Source organism: Pagrus major, chromosome 1, assembly GCF_040436345.1.
Source record: "Pagrus major chromosome 1, Pma_NU_1.0".
Taxonomy (NCBI): domain Eukaryota; kingdom Metazoa; phylum Chordata; class Actinopteri; order Spariformes; family Sparidae; genus Pagrus; species Pagrus major.
This window is the reverse complement of record NC_133215.1, coordinates 4,989,821-5,007,815: the sequence shown is the minus strand read 5'-3', so window position 1 is coordinate 5,007,815 and position 17,995 is coordinate 4,989,821. Positions and strand designations below refer to the sequence as shown.

Here is a 17,995-nt window from a genome sequence, read left to right as displayed (position 1 = left end):
CTGCACTCTGACCGAACTGTGGCTGACCTTTAATGTTCTCCTGAAACAACACTCACGTCTGTATTTTAGACTAAATTAACCTCCGACCTTTTCCCCGACGACCAGATCACGGTCGGGGCTGATTGGATCGGCTGCACAGGTCCGAGGTGGGTGGAGCTACATGAGGCTGCGACTGAGAACTATTTAATTTCTGCAGTGTGAAGTGTTTGATTCTTTCTTTTCTTCACAAAGATAATATAATATATTCAGTGTCGGGAGGAAAAAAACTGTCCACTTCACTTGCGATAAAGTTTAATGGCAACAACTCAGACGGTCTAAGTACTGAGTCGGCCCTCGGTCTTCTCCTGCGCACCTGTCGACCTTAAGGTGTGCAAAATCTGTAATCTGTCACATATTCAGAGTGAAATACCAAAATACAAAAGCTTGCATGTTGTCCGTTTTCGTACCCAACCCTCCAAAACAATCACCTTTTCTTCAAAGTAGAAATGAAGCAAAACGTTATTTTATTTAAGTAAAATTGGATTTTATTTTTGAAACAAGGACACGAACAACATTTCCTGCAAAGCATTTGTTCAATTTGCAGCAGAGAAGAAAACTGTCGGTGTGACAGTAATTTGTTTTCGTGTGAAGGAAATAAAAACTTTATTTAAAAAATCATGAGCAGACTGCAGGGAAGTTATTTTTCACATAGTTTGATATTATGTTTTTTTTTATACATCGGTCGGCTAATTGGCAACCAACAGCCTGATTTGCCTGTCTGATTTGACCCAAATGGACACGATGATTGATTCATCAACCAGTCCGTAAAAAAACGTTTCCAAGGAAATGAAATAGACGACAACTGTCCCCTCGAGGACCTACGACTGTCAACTTAACTTCCTGACTCTTCTAGCGACACGTGATTTTGAAACAAACCTCAGCTCTCATCATACATCCTGCACTGCTGATCTGCATGCAGCCATGAACGAAGTGGACTGACACAATTGGATTTTGTTTTTAGTGTATTTTGAGGAGATGTTTGTTGCGGTGCAGGGCCTCTGTGTGAACAGGTGTATGGTGTCCAGGGTAAAGTGGAGATTCTCTCTCAAACACACACACACACACACACACACAGACACACACTCTCTGCCCCGGGCCGCCTCACAGCCAGCCGTCGGAGGTGAAGTCCCGCCTCAGCTGCTGCGTCTCGGCCTCCGTGAGCGGCTGGAGAGGCGATCGACAGGCGCCGCCGTGGAGACCAAACCACTCCATCGCCTGCTTGAGGGCGGGAACTCCCAACTTCCTGGTCACCTAGCAACACAGACCACCAATCAGCGTCCGCATACAGAAACACCACCCAGTGGATTCAAAGCTTTATCGATAACGACGTGTTTACAATCTGTGATCGATGTTGGGCTGCTCAGCCTCATCCGCACTGTGTGTCACTGGATATCGGAGCGGAGCCGGAGCTTCATGATGCAGCGTGCGGAGGTGTTTGCGTGGTAGATTGATGCTGTTCGGTCGGTGACATTTAACACACCTTAACAGACACATTTGTAGCCTGAAGCTAATTATTCAGCGCTGTTTCTGTTTCCTCGCACATCGGCTCCGAGAACGTACAGCACACAACTCTGACATTTAACTCTGTGCTGCTGTTAAGTGCCGGTCCTCGTCTCATCTGGTGTCTGCTGCTGCACACATCTTTTCCCTTCAAGTCTCTAAAGTTTACAGGATCTGTAGAAGTTTAAACAATTTCTCTACAAAAGCCTCGAGCTGAAGTTTCTCCTCACCTTTTTAAAAAACTGCTTCAATAGTTTTGCATTCTTATTTTACCTTTAAAAGCACAGTATGTAATTTGTGCTGTGAGGGGTCCCTAATTAAAAAAAATAAAAGACGTAAGCAGCGTGGGATCATGGGAGTTGTTGTCCTCATTGTTAAACAACCACCACAATCTATCTGACGTGACTCACGTTATGTTCAGGTGCGTTCACAGACTGTCTGACTCTCCTGCAGATGAAAGCGACAGGCGAGCAGATGAAACGCAAAGTAAAATGATGGATTTCTCAGGTTTGAACATTGTTGGAAACATTTGGGAGAATTTAAGCACAAAACTCAACAAAATATATAACAAAGGTCTCGTTTCAGTTTACGTATTGTATCTTTAAGACTTTCACTTAGTTATTTTGTGTGTCGTTCGTACTGTTCAAATAATTCTTGAATAAAATACTTTTACAAAATTATATTTAAGTAAAAGTGGAAGTGCTGATTTTACATCATATTTATATATAAAGCCATTAAATACAGAATCTTTCCCACACGTGAAAATATACAAACCAGGTGTCACGAGTAACTCTTTGACGTGATCGATCATTATTTACAGTCAGTCATCGATTGCCACTTTGGTGCAACATGTATTGAATCATTATCGAAAGTGGTTTTTAATTTGGACTGTTAATTAGTTTTACCAGGCTGTTTTTTTATGGATCACATTGTTAATGCCTGATTTAAAAATGTTTTCAATATTTTTAAGGGAAAGTTCGCCCCAAAATCAAAAAATACATGTTTCTCCTCCGACCTGTAGCTATTTATCCGTCCAGATGGTGTTGCTGTGAGTTGCAAAATTTGAAACACTAATCACTCTTTCCAGAAATCATGACCCGGTTACTCAGGATAATCCACAGAGCAGCTTTAATGTAGGAACTATTTTCTTCCCGTATCACTGTGCAGAAGAAAGTTTGCAACTTCTCATGTCCCAAAAGGCTCGTGCTCGTGAAGGCGCCGGATGCAAACATTAATGCCGCTGTAACGTTGGCTAGCTAAGTTAGCTCAGTGAGCTAGCCTCTCGTCCATGAGTAGATGCATGTTTTCTTCTGCGTGTTGAAAGAAAATAGTTCCTACATGAAACTGCTCATGACGAGGTCTGTGGATTATCTTGAGTCACCAGCTCATGATTTCTGGAAAGAGAGATCGCTGCAGAGTTTTTTGATATTTTTCATTATATTGGACAGAAGACACCTCCACCTCCAAAATGCAGCAACTCACCAAAAGAATTGGATTAGAAGAAAGACATATGACCGAACCTCCAGTCTGTCACTATTTGCTCGGTGCTGCAGTGGGATAAAAAGGGCCCGCCGTGCAGCAGATGGTACTCACGGCGGTGTTGGGCTCGATGAGGCGCTGCTGCAGGACTCTGGCTTCCTCCCAGCGCCCGGACACGCACAGACGCTCCAACTCACACAGCTCCCGACCCAACACGTTAGCCAGCGCGCACACGCCGCCAACTGCACCTAGACAGCCGGATCACAACGGAGTGAAAGAATCAATATAAAAGACTTTTTTTTTTCTAGTTTTTCTTACACAATGAAAAACTGTTAATACAGAGAGATGTTCTTGACCTGCTGAACCTCCACATCCTTTTCTTGTAATAGAATAAGTCTCAATAAAAAATGGAAAACCAGACTCTGCATGATAATTTGCAGGATGAGTTATAATGTTCACTTTTCCCTCCATCTTAGTTCAGCATGTTAACACAGAAGGTGAAGAAATTCAAAGTCATTAAACCAAATTATCGGACAAAAATCGCCATTTCCTGTAATAACCTATTATTATCTGTCATTTGATTGTAATTTGTTTAACTAGAATGACTTGGTAGAGTGCATACCTCTGCCGAGGCCCAACAGTCCCCCTTTTGTACTCACTTATAGATACCAGCCGACTAAGTACGGCAGATTTCCTTTTTTTCATTAAGATCCACGCCCTATTTTTGCAAAAAATCCCTGGATCTGCACCAAAAGTTAATGACAACAGAGACACATCCTCCATCCAAGTTTTGTTTTGTGGGAATCCGTTCTGTACGAAACATTGAATCAATGACGAAAAAATATTGTGCAATCGGGACGCCTGTGTCGACCTCATGGTGGCGATCGAGGAAAGGTCAGGGGAACACAAAAAGTTGTTGGGATCCATCCTCTGGGAACCATGAATGTATGAATGCAACACATCCAACAGCTGTTGCGATATCTCAGGATGGACCGACCGACGCTGCCATCACCAGAGTCGAGCAGCGAGCAAGTCATTACCTACCATTATCACTGATTTGAAAAGACATTATTTGCACTGTTTTTTTAAGCCGATATCTTCCTTGAAGCTGCCGAGCTAAAAGCGTTAGCATGCAACCCGTCTGAAGTGAGCGCAGGAGCTCGCCCGCATGCGGAGGGTGTAAATAACTTCAGTCTTTAGAAATAGATTTCAGAGACTTGGATCATGTCATGCCGACATTTTATGTTTTTCTTTGGTTGTTTTTTTCCGTCCCCAGCTGCTTCAGATGTTACTGCCTCTGCTGTTTTGCTCCAGAAACTTTACCCGACTTTCCATCAGCAAAAAGTCGTCTCACAGGATTTCTGGGTTCATTTTTCTGCAAACGAACCCGGTCTACCTCTAAAGGAGCTGCACTCTCACTCACAATCAGTTGGTAAAAAAATGTGGTTTCACGCAGACGTTAAGCTGCAGGAGGCGGTTTGAGAAATCACACGTTTGATCAGTTCCCTGTGTGCAATCACTCAACTCAGCACTTTCTATGTTTAGAATATTAAACGTTGCACCTACCAATCAGTACGCCGTAACATTAGCATGCATCGCAGCGCGGGACGAGAAGCACTTCGGTTGCCCGAGAGGTCGGAGAATTTTTCCTCAACTAGCAAAGAAACCGTAAAATCCTGAACGTGACGACATGTGGAGGGAATTCAGCGTTGAAACCACTGAGAGGACTGAGGTATGTTTTCTGCCCCAACGTATATTCCTCTTATATAAATCCCTCCATCGCTCTCCTGGTGTTAACACACGGACATGAATGATTCACTGTCAACACACATCGTCCATCCTGTTATTATGCTTTCCTGACAGATCAGTAGGCAGCAGCACTTTTTATGACATATTTTCTTTTTCATATACATTTTCCCAGACAACAAGATACCATGGCCTCTCAGCGTGACATCTCATTGTGGATGTCTGGTGGAGGAGAAAAAAAAGCAGAGAGCCGGCCTCCGTCCGTGGCCTTGGAGTTGTTGTTGTGGATAGACGAGCCGGCGGCTGCTGATGGGAGGATATTCTGCCTGATTTATGTTTCTGCTGCCCGCCGCCGCTCAGATCAAACAGCTGACAGCAGCTTATCTAACGGTGCGTCCGACTGACAGGCGAGCAGCCCCGCCTCCTCACCTGCGAGTGAAAAAGATGCTATTCAATTCAAAATGTCCAGGAAAGTGGACGAAAAGGGAGGCGAGGCTTCAAGGCCAGAACCGACTGTAACAGGTCTCTAATGAAGGAAGGAGTTTAGCAACGCATCAACTGCTTCACATGGAGCTTGAAGCCGGTCCGGAGCACTTCTGTGAGCTCAAGGAAGAAAGTCCAACGTAGACCGGAGCACACGGATACAGACTAAGGACTCACGCCACGTGTGTCTTCATCAGAGTCGAACAATACAGAGACTCACATCCTCTCCAATCACCACCGATGGGCAATTTCAGCATCTCAGTGTGCAACGGAGTAAATATAATATTTGACTGGCAGGCTTTAAAACCGATCTCATGTTATGTTTGTCACGCTGGAAGATAGCTGGCTTAGTTTAGCTTAGCATAAAGAACGGGAGGGACGGAAGATTCATCACGATACGATATTATATCGATCCTTCGATGTGTCGTCCGAAGTTAAAAAACACACGTACGAACACCTCACTAATTAACGTGTTGTATTTGTGTGTTTAATGAGTTCACAGAGATGCATAAACCTTTCTGGAGTTACGAGCTGTAGGACACATTAAATAAGTACGACCAGTGGGAGATATTATACATACAGAGTCAATCCTCTCTGCATAAACTCATGTAAAATCGTCAGACTATTCCTTTAATCTAGGGCGGGGGGATATGCTTTTAAAATAACCCTTCATCAGATAAGTTTAAACTGTTTCTTTATGTTGCAACTTAACGTTTATTTAGGCTGAATTTTTTTAATTTCTTGCCACACTTATGCTTAAAATACCTGTTTCGGTAGCCACGAAAAATGTCTGGAAATGTCCACAGGTCTCCTTAAAAACATCCAGTCGGTCGGCTGCTGGCAGCCTCGTTTTCTAAAGAAACGTCTTCACTGTAACGCTGTTTTAATGGTGCAGGTGGAGAAACTCATCGAAAGGAAACATTTAAAGCAAAGTGTGCAGATTAGGGAACTTCGACGAGAGACGAGAGGTAGATTCGAGTAACTTTCCAATCCAAGCTCTGTGCTGTGAGGCTGTACCAGGTTTTGACTGACAGGTAGAAGACCCGCCCCCTTCCAGCATCATTGTGTGTGTGTGTGTGTGGGGGGGGGGTTTGAATCCGGACATCAAAACCTGAACATGCGCTCGCAGCGTGGACATATTATCATATCAATCACTCAGTGGTGCTACATTGCTGTGTATTAGCTGTGTCACACACACACACACACACACACACACACACACACAGCCAATTACTCCCATATTTCAGTTATGGAGATGAGAATATGTCAGGGAGCAAAGATCAGAGAGCTGTGTGTGTGTGTGTGTGTGTGTGTGTGTGTGTGTGTGTGTGTGTGTGTGTGTGTGTGTGGCAGTGCGAGAACATGACTCATTAGGTTCCTCAGCATCATATTGATGCCTATCCCCCAACGTGTTATCTAATCCAGGCTTACAGTACGCTGTACGTGGCCGACATACTGAGAAGGCAGCGGACGGCCCCTCATAACTCGGCTGTGGAAAAAGTTGCTGAGCTTTTATGATTTGCTGCAACTTCACACGAAAGATCACAGGCGTCCCCGCAGGAGGAGGACACCTGCTGATAGTCCAGGTAAAGACATTCCTACAAGTTAGAAGCCACATGCAGCGAGTTTTGTTTTTTAAGAAAGAAAAGAAAAGAAAAGAAAAGAAAAGAAAGAAAAGAAAAGAAAAGAAAAGAAAAGAGAGGCTGAAGATGAAAACTGGATGAAAACTAAATGTTGGATGATGGGAGATTACTGCGGTCACCATGTCAACCAGAATACCCGACGTGAATTTTATTTAATTTGTTTTCCAGCCCAGAAAAGCCGAAGTGGCCCTCGGTCATTATTAGCTTCACAATAGGCTCATCAAGTGGAGCATGTTTGTTCCAGAATCAATCATGTCTGTACTTTCTTGCGAAGGTTCAGGGTCCATGGAGCGGATACAAGCTCTTATTCTTGTCATTGAAAGTATTATTGTGCGGTATGGGATCTGTGCAACAGTTTTCTGTAGGGTCTCCTGCCAACAGGATCTGTGGCGCTCCACCAAACCCTCTCCTGTCGAGTTTTGGATGTGATGGTGGGGGAATAAGTCTAAACTGTGATTTGTTCAGCTAAAACATTCAGTGATCCAGTTCCAACAGAGCTTCCAACTCTTGATTAACCTATTTTGAAAAAAAAAAAAAGCCCGGCTGCATCTCCAGGGAGAGTTTTTAAAACAGTTCCTGCTTTCAGCTTCAGACGCAGTGATAACATAACTTCAGCAGATTAATTAAAGTCGACTAATTGCGATTTTGTCACAGATTTAAATATCTCGAGTAATTTTCACACTTTTTGCTAATTGAATTTTAAGAGTTGAATGGAATTAAACTACAAGAGCTGCTTGGGAGGCCGGAGCTCAATCTAATCAGATTTCATTTAGATTTGAAATTAGGACGTGATCAGGATGATGTCCCTGAAGTGTTGACACACAGCTGCTCTGTTCATCTGGAGGTGTGAGCTGAAACAACTACAGGAAGTGACCCCAGGTCGCAAGGGTTTATGGGTACGAAAGAGGGGGACGATGACAGTATGTGTACGTTTCTTTACTGTTGTAATTCTGCAGCGAGGACCCAAAAAGACAGAAAGAAAACAGGGGAGATTGCAGCCTGCGGGATATAAAGGCTACTCACTGCTGTTGGTCCTGTGTAAGAGCTTCTTACCGACACAATAGGCAGCCATGAGAAACCCAGCTGAGCCCGCCAACACCTGGAAATCCTGCGTTTTGGTTTTGTGAACAATCAGGCCGATCCGTGTGATCTGAGGAACGGATAAAGAAGAAACAGAGAGAGAGAGAAGAAGGTAAAGAATCAGGACTGTTTCATTGTCGTCACTCCTCCCCGCTGTCAGGACTAATATCTGCTGTCGTTTTTTATTCTTAATCCCAGGAGAGGCCGTCACAAGGGACGACGTCGACAAAGCCAACATCTCACAAGGTAAACAAATCGCTCAAATTGAGACGAGCACTGACTCTTCACATGTGCGGAGGGTTTTGGGAGGAGGGGATCGTGCGAGATCCCAAACAAGAAGAAGAAGAAAAAAAACAGACAAGTCCCAAGTGACAAAAAAAAAAAAAATGATATCAACTTCAAAAGTGGAGGAGGAGGAAGGGAAAGGCTCATGAATAATTGATGAGCTCCTTTATTTTGTTTTGCCTCTTTTAATTCTCTTCCGTCAATCCGGATATGAAGCGCAGAATCCAAATAAACCTGAAAATGTACAAAGGGAGCGGTGAGACGCCGACGACGCTGCTCTCTACATGAAGCTGAAACCTCCGCAGGGAAAACCTGCAGCCTCCGGTTTCACTCTCCATCACCGATACAGGAGAGGGTCTATTTTTAAACTGCAAGGGTGTCAATCAGTTTCCCCATATCAGTCATTTCAAACACGCAGGACTGTAATTGATCAGTCAATCAATCAGAGTGATAGGAGCTCCTGCTGGTCTCCTGAAAGCTTGAGCACTCTGGCTATTTTTGATACAGCTCCCCCCCCAGTGGGAAAACAACATCGCAGCAAGAGTACTGTCTGCCCCGGTGACAGAAAAACACTCATTAGCTTTTATTTTTTTAAGTCTCATTATCGTCATTAGCGTGCAGCGAGCAACTTGAGAGCGAAGGGGAAACTTAACCCTCAAAGATCGGGGTTGTGATCACACCCCTCACATGGTTTTTTTCTGTTGCCTCAGGGAGACAATTTGCAAATTGGGCATAAAAACACTGAGAAAAATCAGATTTCACTCGTAATTATAAGGGAAAATCAAGCAACATAAGCATTAGATATTCAGAAGATATTCATATGGTATCAGAAGATTCATACTTTATGTAATAATTCAGTTGTAGCCGTGCAGCTAACGAGGCTTTATAGATGGTCCAGATATCTCAACAAACTACGGTAACTTGCGCACAGAGCCCCGCTCACTGGGCCGTATGCTGGCATTTCTCTTTCACGCTGATCAGCTCTGCTCCTCCTCGACTCTTTTCTGATCACTGTCAGACAACCACAGACTTTGCCCGTTCCTATTTCTGGCGCTTAAAGGTTAATTATTTATTGAGTGAGGCGCAAAATAAAATGTCAAAAATAGACCAAAATATCCAACAAACCAACCGGGCGATGGGTCGAGCCTATCGCTGATAGACGATATATTCGTCAAGGTCAACATTTTACACATATTACATATCACATCTCCAATACGGAGCATGTTGTTCACAAGTGGCCTGTACATCATATATTTAAACCAACAGTCATGCTTCTTAAGAGATCCGTGCACACGTTTATGTTTCTTTCCCCAACACTTTCTATCCGATATGCTGCAGAGGGATCATTTTGAAGGTGAAACGTTGAGCTCCTGTGAATCTTAAAACTCTTTAGTTAATTGATAGTAAATTAAAAAAGAAGACGCTGAGAAATATGATTGAATCGTTGTTATTGTGACAGAACCCGCTGTGAGTGCAAAGACGATGCCTTCAGCTCTATTTAGGTTGTCATCAGTTTTTTTTTGACGATTGACAAAAACATTAGCAGCGTTACTTTGCATGTTATCGTGTCATATTTAAGTGTTTGTGACTATTTTTCCAGGTAGTGAGCCGTTAAAGCGTAACTATAAATGATCCTGGCTCCCCTGCGGGGAGAAGTAACTAACAGTAGGCGTTGGAAATATTTCACTTAAGAGACGGTTAATTGTTTGGATTGAACAGACAGGCTGAATTTAGTCGGTGTGTGTCAAGGCTGTGATTTGCAGACTTAAATTAAAAACACTGATGTGTGTGTGAGCGTGTGTGTGTGTGTGTGTGTGTGTGTGTGTGTGTGTGTGTGTAAAGGCAGCGTGGGCAGAAGGAATCAAATTAGAGGAGTTGAGGTGAGATGAGATGAAACTTTAATGATCCCTGAGGGGACGTTTGTTAAAAGCAGCAAATATCTTCACTGCGAGACGTGAACATCTGAAGCGCCACAGATGAGCGCGGCGCTCACAGTGGAGACTTTTAGGGAAGATTTGGGGATGATGAATGTTTTTCAAGCAGGATTTAATGCAAACCGTGAAAAAACAGCTCAACTTAACACCAGCGGTGGAAAGTAATGAAGTACTGAAGTGGAATTTCATGTTACTTAACTTTATTATTCACATTTTATTCTCTTTCTATGCTTCAAAAGGACAAACTGTACTTTTCACTGTTCAACACGTAATAAATCTCCACACAGTGCAATGATCATTTATTGAGACAAGCTTTCAGTTAAGCACCTCTTCAAGCCTTTTCTCTCAGAGACCGGAGCACACACTTTTTTCCCACATTGATTCTCAGCTGCATCACCTGAATTAAGCCTCTTAAACTTTACTTGTGCTTTTTAGTTGTAAAAGAGAAAAAAAGGCCATAGAAACTTCACAAACCACTTCTACAGCCTTCTCCACTTCTCACGTCTGTGAGAGTCATTTTACTTTGAGCAACAATGTCAAACATTTGCTGCTGAGAGCTTTTTTTAAATGTGAACATCTGCTGCTTTTCTGACCGTCAAAGAAGAAATCTTTTGGTTTTGGACTTTTGTTTGGTATAAAGAAGCAATTTGAAGATGTAATTTTGAGCTCTGGGAAATTGCAATGTCTTCATAGTTTTTTTATTCTAAGGACTGAATGATTAGTCGATTTATCGTGACAATAATCTGCCGATTCGTCGACGATGGCAGCTTGTGCACATTCAACAGATTTTTGCACGGACTGAGTGTGCCGATGCTTTATTCTGTCTTTGATTAATTGACTGAAGATAATAGTTGGATGCAGCTCTTCTGTCTGTCTCCACTCAACACACTCAATGTTCAGAGACAACACCACTGAGAGTTTAACTCAAGACAACAAACCAGCTACATGGGGGGGGGGTCGAATGAACACAGGACCTTCACTCAGGAGACTGCGGTTTATTTCCAGCCCGAAACCAAAAGTCAACATGAGTTTGCATCACGTACATAACATAAGTGAAAACCACGAGGTTTTCCTGCCTGAATCTAATCAAACAGTAAGCGAACAATGAATTTCGGGTATGTCTGTCACTGTTACGCTGCAACAGTCATGTTTTGGGCTTCACTGGCAGTTGACCTGTTCAGCCTTTTGGGTATGAGGACGTCCAGAATGGGGTTTTGGTATTTTGCATTTGACATACGCACGTGTATCAGGACGTATTAAATCTTTTCCGGGATACTAAAGACTATGCTAGTATGAACACTGGGACGCAGGGATAATGTTGCCAAGATACTGGCAGACTTTTAGTTGCAGGAGACACACAATCAACTCTGATGAATCGTAGTTGCAAACAACCAAGTTGCATTAAAACTTTTCGAGTGCCTGATCTCATGTATGTAGAAACACAGGCAGTGAAAAGGAAAGAAGACAGTAAAGAAGCTTTTCCACCACATGCTGTCTTAGATCAATCAGAGACGGTCGGGCTTCAAACTTCGGCCTACAAGCTCGTCCGCACCAGAATCTGCTGATAAAACACCAAATTCTTTTTCTGGAAGTGCGTCCTCTTGTCCCTGGAGACACATTTAAAAATTACTTTGGACAAAACGTAACAAGATTCACCTCCAGCCGACACCATCCCTGCTAAAAATGTCAGATATTTTTTGATAAAGATTCTGCCACGTAGCAGGAGCCGGCTGATGTGGAGGAAATTTGTGTTTGTTCTGAATAATCTTTCTTGCAACTTGTCTGCCTTCCTCAAATTGACCCATCACCCATTGTTTTCTGTGTTTGGCCTCTTCACGCCTACAATTGAGCTGGGTCGCTCTGTGCTTGAACTACGCCCACGCTGCTGTCTCCCAGCGAGTGGACAAACATGTTATTTCCCAAATCAGAAATCCATTTGCAACTTCTTGCAAACACTTCCCACACAGACGAAAAAGGTATTAAGAGCTCAGCGAGAGCAAACTGTTTTCTTTTTTTTTGTTTTCCAACGCGTAACCCTTGAGTCAACGCTGCAGAATAAAACTGCACACACACACACACACACACACACACACACACACACACTTTAGTTTTAGGTTTCTTCAGCAGTCACTACTCTTCTCTCCAGCAGCTAGTTCCCTGAAGATCAGTACATGAACAAAGGCACAGCTCTGTCTCTACTGAATGTGCAGCATTATACTAACACTCTATGTCATTGCTGCCAAATTAGCATCACTTTTTAGTAGATATTTTAGTAATTATAAATTTACAGAGTGCAGCTTTTGCACACCTTAAGATCGACAGGTGCGTAGGAGAAGGCCAAAGGCCGACAAAATCAGGACAAACCCGCACACTGTCCACTTCACTTGCAAGTAAAGTGGACAGTGTGCGGGAGTCTTTTTCCTGGTAATTACATTTAAAACCTCTCCTTGTAAAGCTTGTAAAGTTGGTACAATAAACAAAATAATTTTGTCGATCGTTTTTGTCGAAAACTTAAAATCCACCTGATAAGAAAATGTAGTTGTTGATGAGATGCATGGGACCGCGGCACCGTGACCAATTTCTGATAAATGAATGAGAAAATGCAATAATATTCACGAAACGTTGTTTTGTTTTTTTTCTCCCGGCGGTCGCGATTACAAACTGCAGGCCCGGCGATCGTTTACCGACAGCGTCGCTCAAACGAGCCAATCATAATCGATTGTGTACCGAATGAGATATATGGGAATGTAAATGGAGGACGACGTGGCGTTGATCAAAAGCGGGAATGTTAAGGCATTTTAAACCGTGCACATGCGTATAAGAAGTATAACCTGTGGGAAAAACGCATTTAAACCTTATTTTGGGGCAAAGTCCAAACTCTTAAAGCCTTTTTTTTTTTTGGCTGGTGATTCTATACATGTTTTGTCCCAGTGACCACTGAAAGGGAAGTTACGGCTCTCTTATCATTTGGTCACATAGGAGCCTGGTGTTGTTAGCCTGAAATAACCGTCCTGGGGGCGCTAAAGTACAATTTGAAAATATTCGGACACAGTGACAGAAAAATTAACAAAAAGTTTCTCACGTCTCCTCCGCTGTCTTTAAGGCCCACGATGTTTGGATGTTGAGACAGCTCTGTCACAGCGTCCAGCGGCAGCTCCAGGCCCGTGTTGGCCGGCACGCTGTACAGAACCACCGGCACTGGGCTGCTGTCCGCCACCTGCAGGGGAGACACGGAGGGACGAGCCTGTGGAAGTTCTACTTTGACAAGTGGAGTTGAAGAAATTGATTCATTTTTTATATTTTCATTCCTTTAAAAAAAACAGGTTTAGCAGATGTAAGTATGTTTTATTGGATTTTGGATCAGGCTTGATATGAATTTAAGGGACTGGAAGCCCCCGGTGAAGGTATGCGCTCACTGAGTGCCATTCTGGTTTCCTCATTTCTTCTTAGAGCTGTTTGGGGTTTAAGAGTTGGCTTTAGGTTTCAGGATTAGGGTCAGTGTGAGGATTAGGGATTGTATTATGTCACTTTGGGTCCTCGCAAGTATTTAAGCACAAATGTGTGCGAGACGGTGTGTTCGCCTGACCTTCGTGAAGTGCTGGATCAGAGCGCGGCTGTCCATCTTGCCCTTGTAGAAGCAGGGCGTCACCACGAGGACGACGTCGGCTCCGGCTGCTGCCATCTTCTCCGTGAGCTGGATGGTGGCTTTTGTGGCTGAACGGAAAAAAGAAAAACAAGTTCGGTAACAAACACACACTCAGCTTTGTCACTGCACAAAAACTGTTGAAAAACCTTCAAATCAGGACAAAGACTATATTTCTATAGCATACATTGGTTTATAATACACAACTCTATGGCATGTAATGCATGTGTGCTCTCATGTACAAGGCCTCCATTTGTGCTCCATCATCTGTATTTACTGTCCATCTCTGCTTTCTTTCCTCGCATTTATGAAACTAAATACAACGGCCTTGAACTCAATGACACACAATGTACAGACAGTAAAGAGATGGATGGACAGACTGAATATCAGTGAAACAAGGCCAAACAAAAAATTTAGAGGAAAGGCTAGAAAGACAGATCTTGGATTTAAAATCAACAGCACTTCACGGGGTAAAGGCCGAAGAGAGCCCAGACAATTTATGTAACAAATATGTCCCCGCCATGTTTACTGAATAAACATCTGCGAAATAATTGATGAAGTGAGAGCCCAGGAGGAACCACAGAGCGAGTTAATGCACATCTCTCTCTGCTCTCTCTGAATGTTCGTTACAGCCGATAAAACAGTGACAGACTCTATTTGACTTCAGTTATCAGCCTGTAAAAGATTAACACCACCACCAGCTCACAATGAGCTTACAATCAAGGTCACCGAACTCTGTAATGGAAACACACATGCGATCAGTTTGATCCCTCATGAGGAAACAGGTGTTTGTTTGTAGCTCTGAGTGAACAAAAATGTTCATGTTGTGTTAAAAAGGTATAATTTGAAGGTAGCTTCGAAACTATAGAGGGCAGCATAATCACCAACTGATGCCACCTTTTGGCTGTAGCTTCTAGCTGCCGTTTGCAAGTAGCTCATTTAGCTGTGGAGCTAAGTGGCTCTATTAGCTGGAGCTCAGCAGCCTCGCAGTGAACACGGAGACCAACGGAGGACAGAGAGCACAGTATGGAGGTGATTTACAGCGACCGGGACTATGACTCAGAGGAAGAGAGGACGCGACAGCGGGTGAACTGTTACTCTGTGAACTGAGGATTTATTGGGACCGAACCAGAGACGATTGTGCAGCCGAACCAAGACTCTTTAGTGAGTTTTATTCAATTTATGTCGAGCTTGGATGAAGCGTGTTTTTTACGATGAGTTAACGAGGTGATGAAGCTCGTTAACTTCGGTAAAAGAGAAAAACTTGAATTCAGACGTGCACTGTTGAATTTTCCTGTTTAATGAGGAAACATTTACTTTTCTTGACATTTTGTGAGTTTATTTTGTTGACTTATTAGACGAGCTCACCGTATCTACATCTCACAGCTGAAACTATGACGGCTATCGTACTATCACTTCTAAAGTGGTGTAAGGAGATAGGACAGGCTGGGGCTAGCTGGTTAGCATGCTAACTTCAGTAGACATCTGTGCAACACGGTACGTAGACGTCTTTGACAGAACATCAACACTTCAGTTTTTGAACATTTTAAAGGAAACCTTTGATGATTTTTCTGTTTTCCTTTCCTTCGGTGTGTTATAAATGTTCTTGTGCATGTAAAACATCTTGAAAGGTAAAAAGGTCAAAGTCTGCACCAACAGAAGCTCCTCTCTCCCACAGAAAACACTGCTCCTTAAACCCCCCGTCAGTAGTCTTGCATTTATTTCCATCACACGACGTCACCACGTCACACATTTGCAGTTTTGTTTACCAGGTAAGAATAGATTTAGCACAGCTGCTTTGTTGTTGTTAGCGGTGCTGGGGTCAGGCGTGTGTGAGCCGACCAATCAGAGGAGACTGGGTATTCAGGAGGAGGGGACTTAAAGAGACAGGAGCTAAAACTGGAGCTGTGGACAGAATGAGAAAACTGAAGTGTTTTTTGAGCATTAAAGCGTGTAAACCTGTTCTACATGCACCGTTAAAGCAGACTCAGTGTTTTCAGTGTTTTCATTTTTGTGCTTTTGTGCCTCTAAAGACTGTGATACTTTTGACAGCCTTCAGTCGAACAACATAATAGTCATCTTTGTTAACTGTGATCTACTTGAAACGGTCGCAACATTTCAAAGTGGACCTTTATGTTTTGACTGTTTTTCTATAATGAGTTTTATTCCGGTGTCTGAGATTAAGTGTCAGTTTCTGAAAAAGTGTAACTAGTGTTAATTAAAATCTCCCAAAACAATTGTCATTAAAAAGCTGTAGCAGGTAACATCTGCGCACACACACGCACACACACACAGACCTACATTCACAGCCGGATCCGGCCATCACCAGTTTGTCCGCCGGCAGTGATCGTCTGACCGTCCTCACCACCTCCACCCGCTCCTCCTCCGTCAGGTACGGGTACTCACCGTTGGAGCCTTGAACCACCAAACCTGCAGCACAAAACACATCATTCTCCTTCTGTCACCTCTGCAGGCCGACGCTCAGTTATCCACTAACTTGCTGCTTTTGATGTAGCTGGAAATGGAAATACTCAAGTAAAGTACAAGTGCCTCAAAACTGTACTTCAGTATAATAAAGTAAATGTACTCCATCACTGGGTTAGTGAATGGTGTTGATGTGTTCCCTGATCCAAAGTGTTACCATGCAGGGTGCAGAGGTGGAAAGAGTCCTGAACATTACTGAAATGTTACTCAATTACAAGTAAACTACTTGTATTAAAATAATACTTCAGTAAAAGTACAAATATTCTTCTCAGACACTACTCAGAGTTGTGTTTCTGTCTGTATGTCAGAGTTTTCATTGGTCCGTCTGTGATCACACAGTGTTACTGGCTACGAACATGCAGACACAGATTCAGTTATTGATCCAGACTGTACTCAATAAACAAGATTTTAAAAGTAACTAAGTAGATTACAGGTTAGACTTGAAAAAATACTCATAAAAGCACAAGAACCCCAAAAAATACTTAATTACAGTTAAGTGGAGTAGTTGTAATTACTACTACTAGTTACTTCCACCCCTAATGGAGTGTAATAATACTGTAGAAGTACCACTAGTACAACACCAGGTGTACTCTACTACAGCTGGTGGAAACATTACATCTGTAGTAGCAGTAATCAACCAGCAGAGGGCGACAGACACCTGCAGGCCTCCAGGTGATTTTGCGTTTTTTCCTCCATGCAGAACTTTGTCCTCTCTGTCAGCTCCCCAAACAGACAGACAGACCGACTGACTGACTGACCGACTGACTGAGAGTCTCTCAGCAGGTTTTGCAAGAATGACTTTAAAAGTGTACCTGATGTCTAAAATACCTTCAGGTTCCACCACAGTCCTGCAGAACATGATGTATTTGGACTCATCTGACTCACACATTAACCTGTTCTCCCTGTGGACCCGCTGGGCCCTCTCACTGACCCCTGACTCAAACTTCAGGACTCTTTTCTGAACTTCCTGGACCGTCAGAACCATGAAGGCTTGTTCTGTCATGTTTCGGTCCTGACCTTTGAACGGTATCTTTGCATACTTCTGCAGGTTCGCCTCCAGCCTCGGGTAGTCCACGTCCTCCGTGGCGGTGAACGGAGTGGCGATAGGCGGGTAAATCCCGCTGAGGTCCATCCTGGCAGCTGTTGTGTAGCTCTGGGTTTGTGTCCGCGCTGACAGCTGAGCTCCTCTGAGCAGGGGACTCAGACCTCTCCACGCCCGGACGCACTGCATTATGAAGCGGACAGTGACCGAGCAGCTCGCTGTATGTGTGTGTGTGTGTGTGTCTGTGCTGGGACTGTGAGCAGCTGCTGCAACCGTGGACAGTTAATCACTAACCTGCTTTTGTAAATATTGACCCGAATTAGAAAAAGTCTGAGCAACTTTGAAACCGAACCCAACTCTTCCTCACCTGACCCGCGCGTCACGCACAAGCCGGTTTTTGGCACCGCGCGGGGTTAAAACGCGCGTTTTTGTCTGCTGATTTCACACGAACACCTGCGTGGCAGATGCTGTCACTCAACTGTCACCTGTTTGGAAAAGACTGTCAGGAGGTGACAAACGCATTTCACCACGCAGTGTTAGCAGAGACCGCGCCAAGCGTGCTGCAACAGACCCAAAGCTCCGCCCACAGCCAGTCAGGGGTCATCAACCAAAACCAGGTCCTGGCACACCAGGTTCT

The 17,995-nt window shown here is 43.6% G+C and overlaps 1 protein-coding gene across 1 annotated transcript; it reads right to left on the bottom strand.

The window, feature by feature from the left end:
• Nucleotides 1–498: 498 nt before the first annotated feature.
• hoga1 (4-hydroxy-2-oxoglutarate aldolase 1) lies at nucleotides 499–17,840 on the bottom strand. The gene is made up of 7 exons (XM_073463037.1): nucleotides 17,334–17,840; nucleotides 16,134–16,262; nucleotides 13,776–13,903; nucleotides 13,272–13,406; nucleotides 7,944–8,040; nucleotides 3,133–3,266; nucleotides 499–1,290 (listed from the first exon to the last, which is right to left on the bottom strand). The coding sequence occupies exons 1-7, from the start codon at nucleotides 17,545–17,547 to the stop codon at nucleotides 1,141–1,143; spliced, it is 987 nt and encodes a 328-aa protein (XP_073319138.1). The 5' UTR covers nucleotides 17,548–17,840; the 3' UTR covers nucleotides 499–1,140.
• Nucleotides 17,841–17,995: the final 155 nt, after the last annotated feature.

Bases quoted from the DNA above. Each gene is read 5' to 3' on its own strand.
- hoga1 (XM_073463037.1), bottom strand. From the start codon at position 17,547: ATGCAGTGCGTCCGGGCGTGGAGAGGTCTGAGTCCCCTGCTCAGAGGA. The intron at 16,263-17,333 runs GTCAGGACCGAA...TTTGTGCTGCAG, and splicing joins TGCAAAGATACCGTTCAAAG to GTTTGGTGGTTCAAGGCTCC. The intron at 13,407-13,775 runs GTCAGGCGAACA...TCTCCCCTGCAG, and splicing joins TGATCCAGCACTTCACGAAG to GTGGCGGACAGCAGCCCAGT.